Source organism: Indicator indicator, chromosome 21 (genome assembly GCF_027791375.1).
Source record: "Indicator indicator isolate 239-I01 chromosome 21, UM_Iind_1.1, whole genome shotgun sequence".
NCBI lineage: Eukaryota > Metazoa > Chordata > Aves > Piciformes > Indicatoridae > Indicator > Indicator indicator.
The window spans coordinates 10,135,800-10,151,008 of record NC_072030.1 but is presented as its reverse complement, the minus strand read 5'-3'; the positions used below and the strand labels follow the sequence as shown (position 1 = coordinate 10,151,008).

Sequence of the window (15,209 nt, the reverse complement as noted above, 5' to 3'; positions counted from 1 at the left end):
TTAAGCCAGTGCATTCCATTTAAATAACGAGTTTGTACTAGCATAACAGACAGCAAAGCTCAGCCAGAAGAGCTGTTTGTTTGTTTGGAATTCTCTCAATGTTTTTCTCTAGGAAAGTTTAGAAACTTGAGTAGTGAAGAGAGAAGTTGCAGATCCATGGTTCCCAGATATATTCAGAACGAAAAAGCATTATCAGATCTTATCAGTGTTACTCCAATTGGCCTTTCAGCTTTCCTTTGCTTCTTTGGAAAAAGACGCTCATAACTTAAACATGCCTTGCAAGTCACTTCTGCAAGGAACCCTTTACTTTTCAAACCAAGTGGTGTTACAGGCCCACTCTACTGAAGTCATTATACTTGGAGAGAATATGATTCAATGTTAAAATAATAACAGCACCGTAAAACTAACCTTAAGCAGTGTAAAATAACCCTAGAGGGGAATTTTTTTCCTGCTTTCACTAACTGGGCCAAATTCTGTCCCTAGCTGCAATAATGTATTTCCTCTATATGCTTGTCCATCTGTGTGGAGCTAATGCCTACTTACATGAGGACATCCAGAGAGCAGATTTTGACATGGCAAATGACTAGCAAGCCTCAAGTTACAAAAATGTTTTTAGGCAAGGCACCAATATTGCCATTTTCCAGGAAGGCATATGTTGTACAGTGCCAGGCTTCTGGCTACTTGAGTTAGTAATAAAGGAAATGAAATCTATTTTGTGTGCACACACACAAACTTTTATGACATGCTTTTCCAAATATAGACTATTTCTTTGAGGGCAAATTAAAGTGTATTTCTTGCCAAAAAGAGCCATTCAAGTGCCACTGGTCACTCCTCCTACTAATGCCAGGACCAGCAGTAATGAGATTTGCAATAACAACAAGCTGTTGAACTATTCAAGTACAGTCAGCATGGGAAACTTGTACTTGCTTCTTATCTCTGTGATAAAGCCCAGCAGCACTGTAGTCTCTTAACTATAGCAGGCCAGGCATATTAGGACATTTGTGTTATGGCTTTTTTTTGTTAAATACAACTTATTAATAAATGCAAAATAACCAATGCATAACAATAAACTGGCCTATAATCATCCATGGGAACTATCAATAACATATCAACACTGGTGCAGCTCCTGCACTTCTCAATTTGAGGGTGTGTCACCTTACATGCCTTGCTCTATCTGTGTGTCTCCTCCTGTTTTTCTTTTCCTGTTCGAAATTGGAGTGGTGGGGGGAAGCCTTTAGCTTTTAATGTTTGCAGTTGCTTTTTACCTCGTTTCCAGCTCCAGGCAGAAAGGTTTTGACTTTGATTGTCTTTCCAGGTGCAGGAAAAGGAGATTCCATCAGACTCCTCATAAACGGATAAACCAAGGCAGAAGATATTCCCCTTCTTCTTTCAACCTCATCCAAGATCTGATCCATTAGTAAGACATAAGAGACAAGGAGACAGAATATGTCAGCACCACATACACTTTTGAAGCATCTTTTGACCCACATGTGCCTAAACACATGGCAGATCTAAACTTAATTCTTCTTTGCCTTGCATATCTTCACTGCTTTAAAATCTTAAGACTCAGTCTTAAACTCTGAAAACAATACCTTTTCCAGTTACAAAATTAAGCCTGTTTGTGAGTGCAGTTAACACAGAGACAAGGAAGAAATAAAAAATCTGAAAAGGAGAAAGACAACTCAGCATGGCAAAAGGGATCTATATTGTTGCAATTTTGCTTGAACAACAGGGTGAGCTGAAGGAGACAAAGATCAAGATAAATCCCATAATCAGAGGCCAGGTCAGCATCACATCCAAGTGGTACATCTTGAAATGTGTATTAAGGCAAAGCTCTTCCATTTCAACTGAGACCAGCAAGAAAACAAACTCTGCCACATGATGATACCAGCAGAGGTCCACAAGGAAAGTGCTCCTGGACGAGTCCGGCCCATGGTAGCTGCAGTCACGTGGCAGCCTGTGCTGAGCTGCAGCCAGCTGTGAGCAGCCTCATGAAGCATGCCCAGCTGTTTAGACTGGGTGCCTGCATTAAGGTCATTTGCTGTTTGACATGATTCAGAGCAAGCAATCTAGTTTTGAAATAAGCAGATGGAACTTCTTACAGATAGAGAGAACTGTTATTTTCTTCTCTCTCTCTTCTCACATGGGCCAACATAAATTATATCACAGCTAAGTTTTCCCACATTAGACAGACCATATAGATGATAAACCTAAAGAAGATGAGAAAGCAAGCTTCAAAGAAATTAGTGGTTTGACCTGAAATGGTGAGCTTTTAACCATCACTTAAGAGGAAAAGGCCATACAAAAGTTAGTGGGTCTGAGCCAGGCATTTTCCCTTGTTTCTCTTGGAAATGGTTTTCACTGAAAACAAACATTAAGAGATATTGAGCACAGGCTGGTGACTCACAATGATAGATAGTGACACCAAATGCCAACAGAGGCATGCACTGGTGCATAGTTTCCCCTTCCTCTTGCAACATAGTAAAGATCTAGCTAAAGCAAAGCTGATCCTATGTATATAGCTTGCATTCCAGTCCCTGGAAATGGCAGATAACCATAAATGAAGTTATGAATTTCATTCTTGATGTAATTTGCAGCATAACAACTATCCCCACCAAACACAACCAGTTGCCTTGGCTCCTTACTGCTTCCCATTTGGGCAACTGGTTGTAACATGCCCAACGCATATTTCTTTTTCTGCATTCACCGTTTGATGCTTTATGTTGCTGGAGTTTGTGGCCATATATGTGTCATATCCCTGTCCCAGCAAACTTCACAACACATAGGAGAAGGAGCATTTAAACTGAAAGAAAGTTGAATGGCAGGGGGGTGGGAATTAGATGATCCCTGAGGTCCCTTCCAACCCTGACAATTCTGTCATTCTGTGAAAGTACAATTGAGTGTTTTATCTAGAAAAACTTGAAACCTGCTTTGAAGATACCATTCTGTATGATTATCAGATCATATAAACTCTAAGATTTTTATTGACACCAATGATTTACATGTTCTTTTCAACTTTATTCCTATATAAATGAACAAGAAAAATCTGTGAGAGTTCTGTAAGATTTATCCTGAGTGAAAATTTCTGGCAAATTAAAACCACATTTCTGTGAACACTGTACTGAAACTGGAAAAGGGGAAGGCAGCTATTTGACATTAGACATCTCATTGTTCTCCACAGATCACCAGCAAATCCTATATGATACTCTGAGTGCTCACTGGATTTTGCAGGACACACTCTCAGAGGACTAGGAGGCCCTAATGTTAATCAATTGGAAATGTTAATAGTTAATTTTAATAATTTTTTGTCTTACAAAAAAAGAATGCTTTTGGCTCTGGAGGCAGTTACCTGTTTCTATGGCTATTCAATCCCTCAGTTTAGCTGCAATGCCCTGCTCATTGTCTCAAAACTCATGTCAAGAGATGTATTAGCTGTGTAAACCACAGCAGCATACCAGGCAGCTTTGGATTCATTAATGCAGAGGCCAATTAAAAGTTTATCCATGCTTTCCTAGCAGTCAATAGAATTAAGCATATAGAATTCACTTATCAAATAATCTATTTTTCTTAACCTCATCATTCCACAGGGTATTGCAGTAAAAGTGGTACTGGCCCATCAGTCAAACTGTGGATGCCAAGAATTACAGCTCAGCACAGAACAGCTTTAGAAAACAATGGAAAAAACTTCAGTCAGCCAGATCACACAGACACCCAGATGTTCTTTGAATCAAGTGCTGCCTCAGTCACAAAAGTAATAAGATATTCTTTGATGAACCCAAAAGAGCAACGGTAAAATATAGTTATCTCCCATCGGAGGTAGAAATTCTTCTTGGCTGGTTCATCATTGTGGATACATTCTCAGTAAACAATTAAATTAAAAAGCAATATTGAAAAAAAAATAAAAATAGTCTTCTTACCTTGGAAAATAAGTCAAAGCACCCCAGCCGGCTGATGACACAATAAACTTCAGGTAGGCGTGGGCCTTTTCCACTTGGCTGATAACAGCAAAAAGGATATTTGAAACCGGACATTAATTTGGAGCCATAAGGAAATACGTTTCTCTCTCTGGTCACACAGTTGGCCATCATATGACATCTTTCACTATCCATTTCTCCATCAAAAAGGCTCCTCTTGGAAAAGCATCCTATTTCTTCCATAAGACAGGAAACTAAGAAGTGTAAATAGCACTTATCCACTTGGAAATCACAGCACATTGGAGTCGTATTCCAGTAGCACTCCAACTTGCAGCCATAAAAGCACATTTATCTTGGACTGTAACTCATGCCTGCACTATCATTGTCCTCTGCTTCTGCTGTAGCACGAGGAGTGGGGCCCCCCTGGAGCCATGTGCTAGAAGATGAGAACTACAATCCTAAGGCAAGTTATGACAGCCTTAGTTCCCCATTTCATGATATTCAGAGAGTTGAATTCGCAGAAAGCAAGCTCACAGACCTAAACAAAGGCAAGCTACATGAGCTAAATCACTAACTTCCTCAGATTAAGGCATGATAAACATCAGACTCTTAAACAACTCCAGTATGGATTCATGTTGTGATGCACATCCCCTCCACTCTCCTCCCTGCCAAAAAAACCCAAACAACAAACAAACAAACAAACCTATGAAGACCATGCTCTGTAACAATCCTGTTGAAGGTGTTTCTTAGAGAAGCAAATGGTTTAAATGGTCATAACTGATGTCCCTCACAGGACTCTGCACCCCTGCCTGTACCACTGCCTGAAAGGCCTATCAGTGCTGTATGTGAAAGGATGGTACCACTACTTATTTACTGATAGAACTAAGTTCTATTTACTAAATAGAACTAAGCCGATGATGATCATGTTAGAAAAAGCATCCTCACTGGCAAGTCCTTAGTGCAGAAAGCTGTCTGCCTGTGTACCATGTGTGCAGATGGCAGTGACATCCGTGCATAGCAGCTTCCTACTTAATTTCTAACAAACTGCAATGCAGCATTCCAGTTTTGTGTAGTTGCAATTGATTTTCACCAGATCAGCAGGCACATGCTTCCTAGGGACTTTTTAACACAGCAGCTTATTGACTTCAGACACAGTCATTTATAGACCCAAAACACAAAGCAAGGAAGTCCTGGCACTGCATTGTCCAAGAGCTACATACATCACATCCAGCTAGTGGCTGCAGGTACACTAGCAAATCCCAGTAGCCCAGCAGCAAAAAGTGGAAACTGGGCACTGAGATGACAGGCGAGGCTGCCTACTTCCCTCCGTCTCATGGAGTCAGCTGTGCATGTGCTGCATGGAGTGAAAAGAGTCTGTAAAAGAGTCTCTTGGCATCACTTAACCTCTTTGCATAGCCATATGTTATCGATATGTGGCAGTGGCAGAATCATCTCCATTAATCACGACTGTGATAAGGGAGCTCACTCTGCTTCCATCAGCTTCTACCCACTTGCACATTCAGCCAAACTGGCTGATCAACTTCTCTTTATCCACATAAAAGACCAGTGTATTTTCATCTTTGTCCCATCATCAGACTCAGTGATTAACTTCACCATGGGGGGTTTGACATTCACCTGCCACACAGACATCAACCAAGAGAAACTGAGGGGCAGCTGTGCTTTTTAAATCTCAATATTGCAATCTAGAGTTGGACAGTCAGCAGGTGCCTGCCTGTTATAATAAAGACCACTAAAAAAAAAAAAAAAAAAAAAAAAAGGAAAAAAACCACAACACCCCAAAGCTAAGTGAATACAGATGAGTCAGTCTATTTCTGGATCCAAACCTGCTCACTACACGTCACATCTCTGAAAAAGCAGAGCCCTTTTTTTGTCCATATTAGGTATAAAACCCTTTCTAAAAGCACTGAGTGATTATATCAAGCATGTGGGATTTTGGTTAAAATCATTGTGTCAAATCTGCAGGAATGCCGAAGCCATGCCAGGAGCCTTGGATAGCTCCCAACCAAGAGCTGTCTCACTGAGTGCCAATAAAAACATCACATTCCTGGGTCATCAATAAGACCAGAAACAATAACTGCTTAGTGCTTACTCAAAGATTCTCCTTTATGAAATATCATTGCTTTCAAATGTCTTAAAGGCTACATCTGTGAGAGCTGGGATTCTTCCTTCCCTCCTTGCACTAATCATAGAACATCCTTTTCTATTATTTCAGAGACTTTTTCCTGCAGACAGCAGAGCCTCCCAGATGCACACAAATCACCTGTGAAAGGTAGCAAGCAAAAGCACCTGCTTATTGTGCTTCGGTTTGCTTCTTTCCTAGAAAAGCATTGTATGGGACCTGACACTCCGCCTTTTCCTGTCTGGATTCATCTCTCTTCTCCAGGGACAACTTGGGTATTGGGTCTGGCCAACAGTACTGGTTTAATCTGCCCTCTTCCCCCAAGTTGTAGGCTGTGTGCTCTAGAAGGTAGCTAACAAAGCCTTGGAGTCATGTCCTCCAGGGCTCATTCTTCTACATACACAAGGAATAGGTCCAGTTGAGGGAAGCTGGTAAAGTAACACAGCTGAGAGACGTCTGAGTGACTCTGCCTTGATGCACTGCACTCTTCCTGGAAGAACAGGGATAGAGGGGATGATGTTTGGGTTTTGATTTGTTTTCCATTTGTTTTCATGGAACCCAGGATATTTTCAGCCATAGTGCAGTATCACAAATGAAAATGCTAATGAGTTTTGTTGACAACAAGATAGTTTCCCAAGAGGATGAACATAAACTGACAGGAACTTGGCAATGAGATGGGAGAGCTGAGATCTGCATCAGGGCTGGTCCACAAGTGGCTCAGATAATATTTTGTATAGGGAGTTTAATCTGAATTTTAGTTAACACGACTCCAAAACCTGCTTTGGCAGGAGAAACAGAGGGCTTTTGCTCCAAAAAATAAGCCTGCCATTTTTCTCTTTCAAATCACACCTTTCTGCCCATGTGCTTGAAATCCAAGAGAGCCTTCTGAGATCTCCTCCCAGTCTGGCACAGTGCTGAGTCTCTCACACACTGCACATGCCTTCTTTCCAAGCACAGCAGGCTGTCCCTGCAGTGTGCATACTTACCATCCCTTCAAACACACAACTCAGTGGTTTGGGGTTTTTAAGATACGGAGGAGGCTGTGGGGTATCAGGAAAAATCCTGGTTTCACAGCCCCAGAAACAATTGGGGAATGCTAGTCTTAGCATGTTGACATCAGTGGAACCAAAGCAACAGGGGCCAAACATGTTTTCCCTTCTGCACTTTCTCTCCCAGGATAGGCAGGAAAACCAGACCCATCAACAGCAAAAAAGAGGCACCACAGTCCTATCTGCCATCTCAAAGAAGCAGAAGTGCAGCAAAAAGCAGACTAGCATCAGCCTGAAGACTCCAGGAGGGCTGTGCTCTTTCCTCCCAAAAATAAGACAGGACATCTCCCCAGAGAGCATTATTAGGAAAAATGAAAGAAGCACTAAGGGCTGCCCCAAGACCAGGTGAAAGAGGACCATCACAAATGCAGAGCAGCAGCTGATTAGTCTGAAGGAAGTAGCCTTTGCAAAGCATGTGCATAAGCCTCCTCTCTCCCTTGCAGACCAGAGCTGTAAATTGCCATAAGGTGTAATTAAAGCAATGGTCATATAACAGATAGTACATAAAAACGTTGAACTCTAAGTGGCAATGCAAGTGCCATTTTCACACACACATTTTGTAATGGTTATTCCCTTCTGCAGGAGACTGAAAAGGACACTTTTAATTCTACCTGGCTCTAGGACTGTCTTGATCTTGCAATGGTGAAAGATACAGACTTAATCTAAAGCTTGAACAGGGAAACATGTTATTCCTGAATAAACCTTCCAGTGCATTTCTCCTGCTCTGTTATATTAGAGCTACCCACAAGCTGATGGGATGCATCACTTAAAATTACATCATCAAGAAGATATAGGAGATGCTACTTATGAACATTTTTCTGCATCCATTGGGTAAGGCTTGGCAGTTTCAGAAAGAGAGACATACTGAGAACCCTGCAAAGCTCCTTCTTGGGAAGTTTGCTGGTTTATTGCCAGCTTAATTTAAACAATGACAGACCTACAAACATAGAGACTGAAAAGTCAGGCTTGCAGAAACCAAGTTGCTGTGTCCTGTTATATCACCAGTCTCCCAAGCCTAATGCAATCACAGCCTCATGGTCACACAAGCCCTAGACTCACCAGCAGACCAGCATATCCCAAAACAGGGACATTTCTCAGTGGCATCAGGAATCCAAATATTGAGAGACCAAAATTAATATATCAGTCACAAGCCAGCTTCTGTGCAGCTCTTGATTCCTTGTTAATGCCAATCCAAATTTGGACAATGAGAAAACCGTGGGTGTTTTAAATCCAAAAGCTTGTCTTCACGTCTTCTTGTTACGTGTGAAACATGAGCTTCTAATGCCAGAGCATCCAGTGAGCACAGGGCTGTCAGTGGTGCCTGAGGAAGGCCAGGATGGAGGGAAGGTGGCAAAGGGAAGAAAAGGTCTTCCAGGGAATTTTTTTTCAGCTCCATAAACATTAGTTTGCATCCCACAAAAGTTGCTTTCACAGGGTAACAAAATCCCTTCTCCTGTCTCAGGAAACACAGCAAGAGCTAGTCCCACCCTCATGGCTGTATTTCATGTTTTAACGTACACACTTGATGTTCAGGCACCTGCTCCCCCACTGACTCCTGAGGCCAGCTGTCTTCGCTTATACAGGAGAGGGAAGAGAGAGGTAGGAGAGGGTAAAGCAGGGCTGTGACTGGCCAGGTGAGGCTAAGCCTTCAGCAGGTACTGCTCAAACCCCCTTTGCTGCTGACATGTGGGTATCATAGTGCCACAGCCAAGGAACGGCTCTAGAAAAGAGCCTAGCAAGTTGTGAAGATTCATGAGCATGACAAGAAAGTTAAACTGATCTGTGTTATTAAAGTCTTATGTGCAGGTAAAGGGCACAGAAGAGAGTTAGTATCTCTACTAAGTATTAGTCCCTTTCTTTTTCTCTGAAGGTGCATGCTTTTCACACCACATCACTAGGAAAGCTGTCACATGATTGCCTTGGAGGTAACAAGATGTAGGAGGAAAACTACATGCTGTCTATGGAAGTGCAGATTATTTGCTGTGGTACAATAGGTTACATTCCGTTCTAATCCTGTTCCAAAATGGAACAAACTAATACAAATATATTCAAAGAGGGTACTGTACAGGATTTGTAGTACAAACAGAACATAATTGTCACTGTATCCCCTGAGGTGGTTTTGGCAGGGTTTTAGCACACACACCCCAAAAAAAGGGGCTGGAAGAATCTGAAATCTGAAGGCAGAAAAGCAAAAGTGGAGCAGTTTGTTCATATCCCAACATGCCAAAAGATAACAAGGCTGACAAAAAGTAGTTGTTTCATAAACAAAGGAATCAGAATGCCCTGCAGAAGGCACAGACAGCTGTTCTCGCAGGATCATGCTTGTTGGCCCATGGTGCTGTGGAGCCTGCTGCTTTGGAGTGCCAAAAGCTCTAGGATGTGTGAGACACCTCTCTTACAAGACACCTCTCACCAGAACAGCTGGAGAATATTTTCTAAGGAATTAGCTTTACAGCAGTTGGTTTTTCTTGAAGCAGAGCAGTTTATAACACTTTTAGTTCTCTTATGGTTCTATATTACACAGTACAGCCTCACCTTTCTCTTTTGGAATGTTTGCCAAAAACTCTATTTGACAGAACTTGTGAGTCAGGAATGGGATCAGTCAGAGGAGATGCTGTGCACTCCTCTGATATAAAAAAAACATATATAAAAATCTATTTTAGAGCTCAAGCCTCTGGCATATAAACAGTGCTTGTAGAACTTGCCTGCTCCTTGTTACCTGTACAAACTTTGTATTTGCATATATCAAATGAGAAAGGAGGCACATGACTGTGAATAGAAACACCCTGAGGTACACATTGGCAAGGCTGTTCCACCCAGACTCTGACATTTGCAGGGCACAGGAAATAGTTAGGCTCTGTGAGCACTTCAGAACCATAGGGAGAAGGCACTTCAGGTACCAACCCCAATTCCACCGTTTCTCCCAGCAAGACAGAAGGAGGTTGCAGGATCCAAATAACAGTAGATCTCCACTACATTTACCAGATCCCCAGACAGAGAAATACTAAGATATTTCTCCGCAGCTTCCAAAATCCTCTTTCTAAGCCCCGACTGTGCTAGTTTTGCTCTCAGAAGGCACTGAAAAGGACAAGTGGGTAAAGTACATGGGTATCACTCCACTTTCCTATGCTGGGTAGGCTGTGCCAGTGAGATGAGACACATCAGCTCCCATGTGTCAGGTTTTGGAACCAGATGAAACAACCTGAATCAAGTGATCTAATTATTAGACAGATTAGCAAAACAGTACTTCTTTTTCCCTTTTTAAAATTATTTTTTGCTATCTGATTGATTGATTTTTGCTATAGTCAGTGGAGAATAAAAACAATCTCCAATGCTGTCTTTCAGAACACCATTCATATACAGGTGTGTAGTACTGATTTAATTTGCTCCTGGTGTTTCCTACTGTGCTAACCTGTTTTCTGCATCAGCTGAAAGTCAGTGTTCTATGTTGCTTTTAATGCAGGGTGGATTTCACTGAGCTGTGAGTAAAAAAAAAAATAAGCCTTCATTGATAAACTGATTCAACACTTGTGTGTATATGTCTTTTTTATTATGTCTGATGATTTCAGTCTCAGCCTGGTCCAGGATCAACTGTTTGGCATCTCACAAATACGAGCTCTGCGTGTTTCCAAACTTGCTAGTCTTTCCAGAAATATAAAAGTCTTAAGCTATCCCTAACTGACAGAGTGAAAACATTCTATAATTTAATTCTAGGCAACATTTTCTGAGGTTTTGTTGGGGTTTTTTTCCAAATATACCTTATCGTCCTTTTAAATCACAATACATTACCAAGTAATGGAATTGTACTGCTGCCCTACATCTTGTCATGCTTATTTTCACCAGCAAGAATACCTTCTAGGTTCACTCTTTTCCCTCTGAATCACCTCATCACCAGCCCTAGATTTACACAAGCATGAGCCTCACTGACATTTTCTTTTCACATACAAACTCTGTTGTGGCCCATTGCTGTGTTACACAGAGCAAGTCTCTGGGATGCTACCTATGGCAAATACCACCCACAGAACTGGTAAACAAGGTTTCTGTTCTGTTAGTTTAAAGGAAACCTCTTACAAATAGAGGCACCACACACAGCAATACCTCCCAGATACAGCATCTGCTGTCTGCACAAGGAGCTTTCCCATAGACAAAGAGCAGGGTCAGATACAGGCAGCATGCAGGGTGGAGGGAGCTGTTCTAATAACAGCAACTTGCTCTATCTACTGGAAGCCACTGAAAGCTACTGAAGGCTTGGAAAGGTGGAAATTACGCCAGAGAGGAAAGGAAGGGGAAAGTGTCAGTGTCCCTTTCTCTTAGGTGTACCTTTATTCAAGTTTGCAATGTTGCTCCATTTTGCACAGAAAGTACACAAAAGGTTCCTGCAGCTTCCAATTTCATATAAACTCTCCAACAGAGTGCAGGCAACTATCATTTATCAATGACGATGCAATTTATCAGGTGACCAGTGATTTTCCAGGTGATGAGACAAAACTGCCTGGTAGGCTGAGTCTGGTCCCCACATCACCAGCTGACCATTCCCAGTCACAAGGACTGAAAAGGAGCCTGAGAACCTAGACCTCCCAGCACTGGCATCAGCTTACTGCATGATCCTGAGCAAATGGTGATGATGGCATGTTCTGCACTACTGTTGCCCTCCTACTCAACAGGGTGGCTTATTTACCTACACCACAGGCCAGCTGCAGACTACTTAGTGCTGGCAGAGTACTTTGGAGATGTAAGCAGCTGTCCAAGAGAGAAATACAACTCACAAATGTTTAGAAATACCACATTTGCCTTTGTTTGCAGTGTTATAGTATTTCTGATTCTGCTTGAAAGCAGAATTTAAGAAGTAAGTGCACATACAAGAAACTTTCCACATCCTTAGGAATTCCCACATGAGTTGGGATCCGTTTGATTGAGGCAGCCACTACAAGTTGTTATTTTACTTTAGCTCTGTACATTTCCAAAACTCAAATGGGTAACTTAATTTTCTTTTAAAACCATGAGAGACACCTTCAAAGTTCAGATTACAGCTTTGAGTTATTGTTTAACAGAATTCTGCTTTTTGAGGTGATATACTTACCAACAGTCTCCTACAATAACCAAACCGCCTGCTCCCATCCTCCCCAGTCAGCATGAAAGAGAAGGTCTCACTAGAAGAAAATAAATTACCCAGATCTTACTATCAGAACTACAGCACAGCTATGAGGTAGATCATTTTAAAAGGGATATTATCTTATCCAGGGAGAGATTCTACCCGTTGTAGGGTCTTCCTTCCCCCTGCCCATCATCTGGATATGTTCTGTGGACAAATTCTACCATCAGTAGAGAAAAAAATACCCATACAGCTATGGACAACCCAGCTATCTTATTGCAAGATGAGATGAGTGCTGAATGTCAGTGACTTCTCAGTCCCTTTCTCTTGCAAAAGCAACACAAGAACCAGGTTTTGAGGGCAGTGATCAAATACCGTATGCCCCTTATTGAGCCAAATGAAGAAGTATCCTGCAATTTTAGACAAGCACTCAGGGACAAGCACTGGGACAGGTGCTAGGCAGGGCCCTGTCCCTTTTAAGATTTCTTTTAAATAATTCTATCTATGCTTTTGGGTTTAGCACTGAGAGGAACCTTCAAATGTCACCACTTCAGCCACATCAGCCTGTGAGGCAGGCAGAACAAGGAAGAAAAATAATACAACACTTGACAAAAAAAAAAAAAATTAAATACAGCTGCTTGAGCCTGAAGTGGCCAAGACTCAAACTGCTACTTCCTTAATTGGGCATTGGCAAGCCTGTGGCTGCTCCAGATGCACTCCATCAGCACTGCAGCAGAGCAGCACCAGAAGGTTTACCTGTTGTATTCAGAGACAGGGAGCCAGTCCTTGGCATCAGGAAAGCAGAACTGAGGGATAGCCTTGAGACGCTCCTCCGCTTCACGCATTTGCTTGGTTGGTCTTTCTAGCTGCAGGACAGACAATTGAGGTTCAGTCAGTTCCTGTTAGTGACAGCTGAACAGCACCTCTCAGGAGGGGGGGTTACCAATGAGCTCTGAGGAGCAAGCGGCCATCAGCTTGTCATTTATTTGTGCTTGACAGAGTGAGGCATGACCCCAGGACAGGTTTATGGATGCTAGTACAACAGAAATAATCACTGCTGGGTTTATTAAAAACATATATATATTTAATTGCCCCAAACTCTCTTGTTGCACAATGGCCACTTAAAACACTCAAATTCCTTTCTGCTGCAAGAGCACAAGAGACATGCCATAGATCAGCAAAAATCTTTCCACTGACTTCAGTGAGTTTTGGAACAAGTCCTAACACAGTCAAAATAAGTTTAAAGTGAAATGCTTAGAAACTGAATTTAGACACAGTCTTTAAAGCACTTACCATCATGCCAAACTCTCCAGCACTGGAAAAGATAAACTGGCAAACAATAAAATCTTTCAGTTGCCTTTTATATGGTCTTCACTTTGGAACAGAACACTTTGGAACAATTATGAATCACAGAATCACAAAATGTTAGCAGCTGGAAGGGACCTTGAAAGATCATCTAGTCCAACCCCCCTGCCAGAGTAGGATCACCTATACCAGATCACACAGGAATGCATGCAGAGGGGTTTTGAGTATCTCCAGAGAGGGAGACTTCATAGCCTGTTCCAGTGTTCCATCACCCTCACAGTGAACAAATTCTATTCATTTTCACACTTATTCACTTATTTGATTTTACAACATCAAGAATTTTCATTTTACCTTGGGAAACTGATATGTCACTTCTGGAAGGTAAGTGTTTTTAGAGGGCTTCTTTTTCAGTGACACTACCACAAAATACTCAAATAACTCCCGTTCCTGCCATTCAATCAGCTCCAGTTCCAGGGTTCGGTAACTTGGAGCCCTCTTCAGCATTGACTGGATGTGTACTAGACGCTGAGTGTGAGCTAACATTTTAAAACAAAGAGAAAAAGAAAAAAGAGACAGATCATTACCTGAGACTGTAATATGTAAGGCCACAGCCATTCACAGGGCCTTGAAATTCATAAGTGTACTGTTCCAAACAGGTTCGCCTTTCAAAAGCAAACCTTCATACTATAGTCTCCCTCACGAATCACACCCATAAATCAAAACTCTCTCCAAGTACTGAAGTGATGTGACAATAAGTGTGAAATGTGAAATAATTTGCAGTTCATAACTGTTACCCTGCCAAAAACCTGCTTTTTCCTCACATGCAAAAGTAGACTATAAGCCCTGATGTGGCTGTGCACTAGAGCTTCCAGGGTGGCACATCTCAGGCCTGTCTTGAACCTGGGTTACATTGCTGAAAAAGAGCAATGAGTCTTTTTCTACACATCACTGTACAATGTTGCATACAGCCTGTTTTGGGTGGTCTTACCAACACCAATCATTTTCCTTCAGACAATTTTTACCAGCAAGTTTTGCTGCATGAACATTAAGCAGGTGACATCTGCAGTAGATAGAAAAACTTGCCCCTTATCTTATAACCACAGCACAGCACTTCTGGGGTTTTCTCCCCTCACTACCAACACAAGAGGCTTTTAACAATAAAATCTGTTGTTGCTGCCTTCAGCTTTTTTACAGTTCTCTCTGTGTATCAGGACTCTTGAAAAGGAAGGACTAATTTACTGGCCTGGCTCAAGCAGAGTTTGTGCAGGTGCTGTGTGCTGATAAAGGAATTTCTACAATTTGGAGACTGCAGACCTATAAAAGAGTATAAGAATTGCTGCACTGGATCAGACCCAGGGTCTTGCCTCCAATAGCAGCTAGCAGTAAACACTTAAAGCAGTGCATGAATAAGGAGAGAGCATATTTATCCAATCTCATCCCTCTAAGTCTGCACCCAGTAGTCAGTCTGGAAAACATCAGCATCTGAGAAATGGCTGACAAAGCAAATCTATCAAAGGTCCTGTTCTTCATTATATAACACAGTTGCCAAATCCTTGTTAGATCCTCACAGCTCATTTTGTCCTTGCTTTCCACATTCATGCTCCTGTGTTGGAAACCATGAGCTCTGCAATAAGGAGTTAGTATAGTTCAGGCATGAAAATAAAGGCCATGGACAGAAACAACATGCAGTAAGAGGAGAATGTACTTTG

General features: G+C 41.8%; 1 protein-coding gene across 3 annotated transcripts in view; it reads right to left on the bottom strand.

Annotated features, from left to right (window-relative positions):
* Positions 1-15,209, bottom strand: part of DENND2B (DENN domain containing 2B) — a 56,104-nt gene that overhangs the window by 21,505 nt on the left and 19,390 nt on the right. For 2 of the 3 annotated variants that reach the window (XM_054390559.1, XM_054390561.1), the window contains 5 exons: positions 13,852-14,036; positions 12,952-13,061; positions 12,184-12,253; positions 3,918-3,995; positions 1,266-1,406 (listed from right to left, as the gene is read on the bottom strand). In XM_054390559.1, the coding sequence (XP_054246534.1) occupies positions 1,266-1,406; positions 3,918-3,995; positions 12,184-12,253; positions 12,952-13,061; positions 13,852-14,036 (584 nt within the window). The remainder of the gene's footprint in view (positions 1-1,265; positions 1,407-3,917; positions 3,996-12,183; positions 12,254-12,951; positions 13,062-13,851; positions 14,037-15,209) is intronic. The other variant, XM_054390560.1, reaches the window with a different exon arrangement.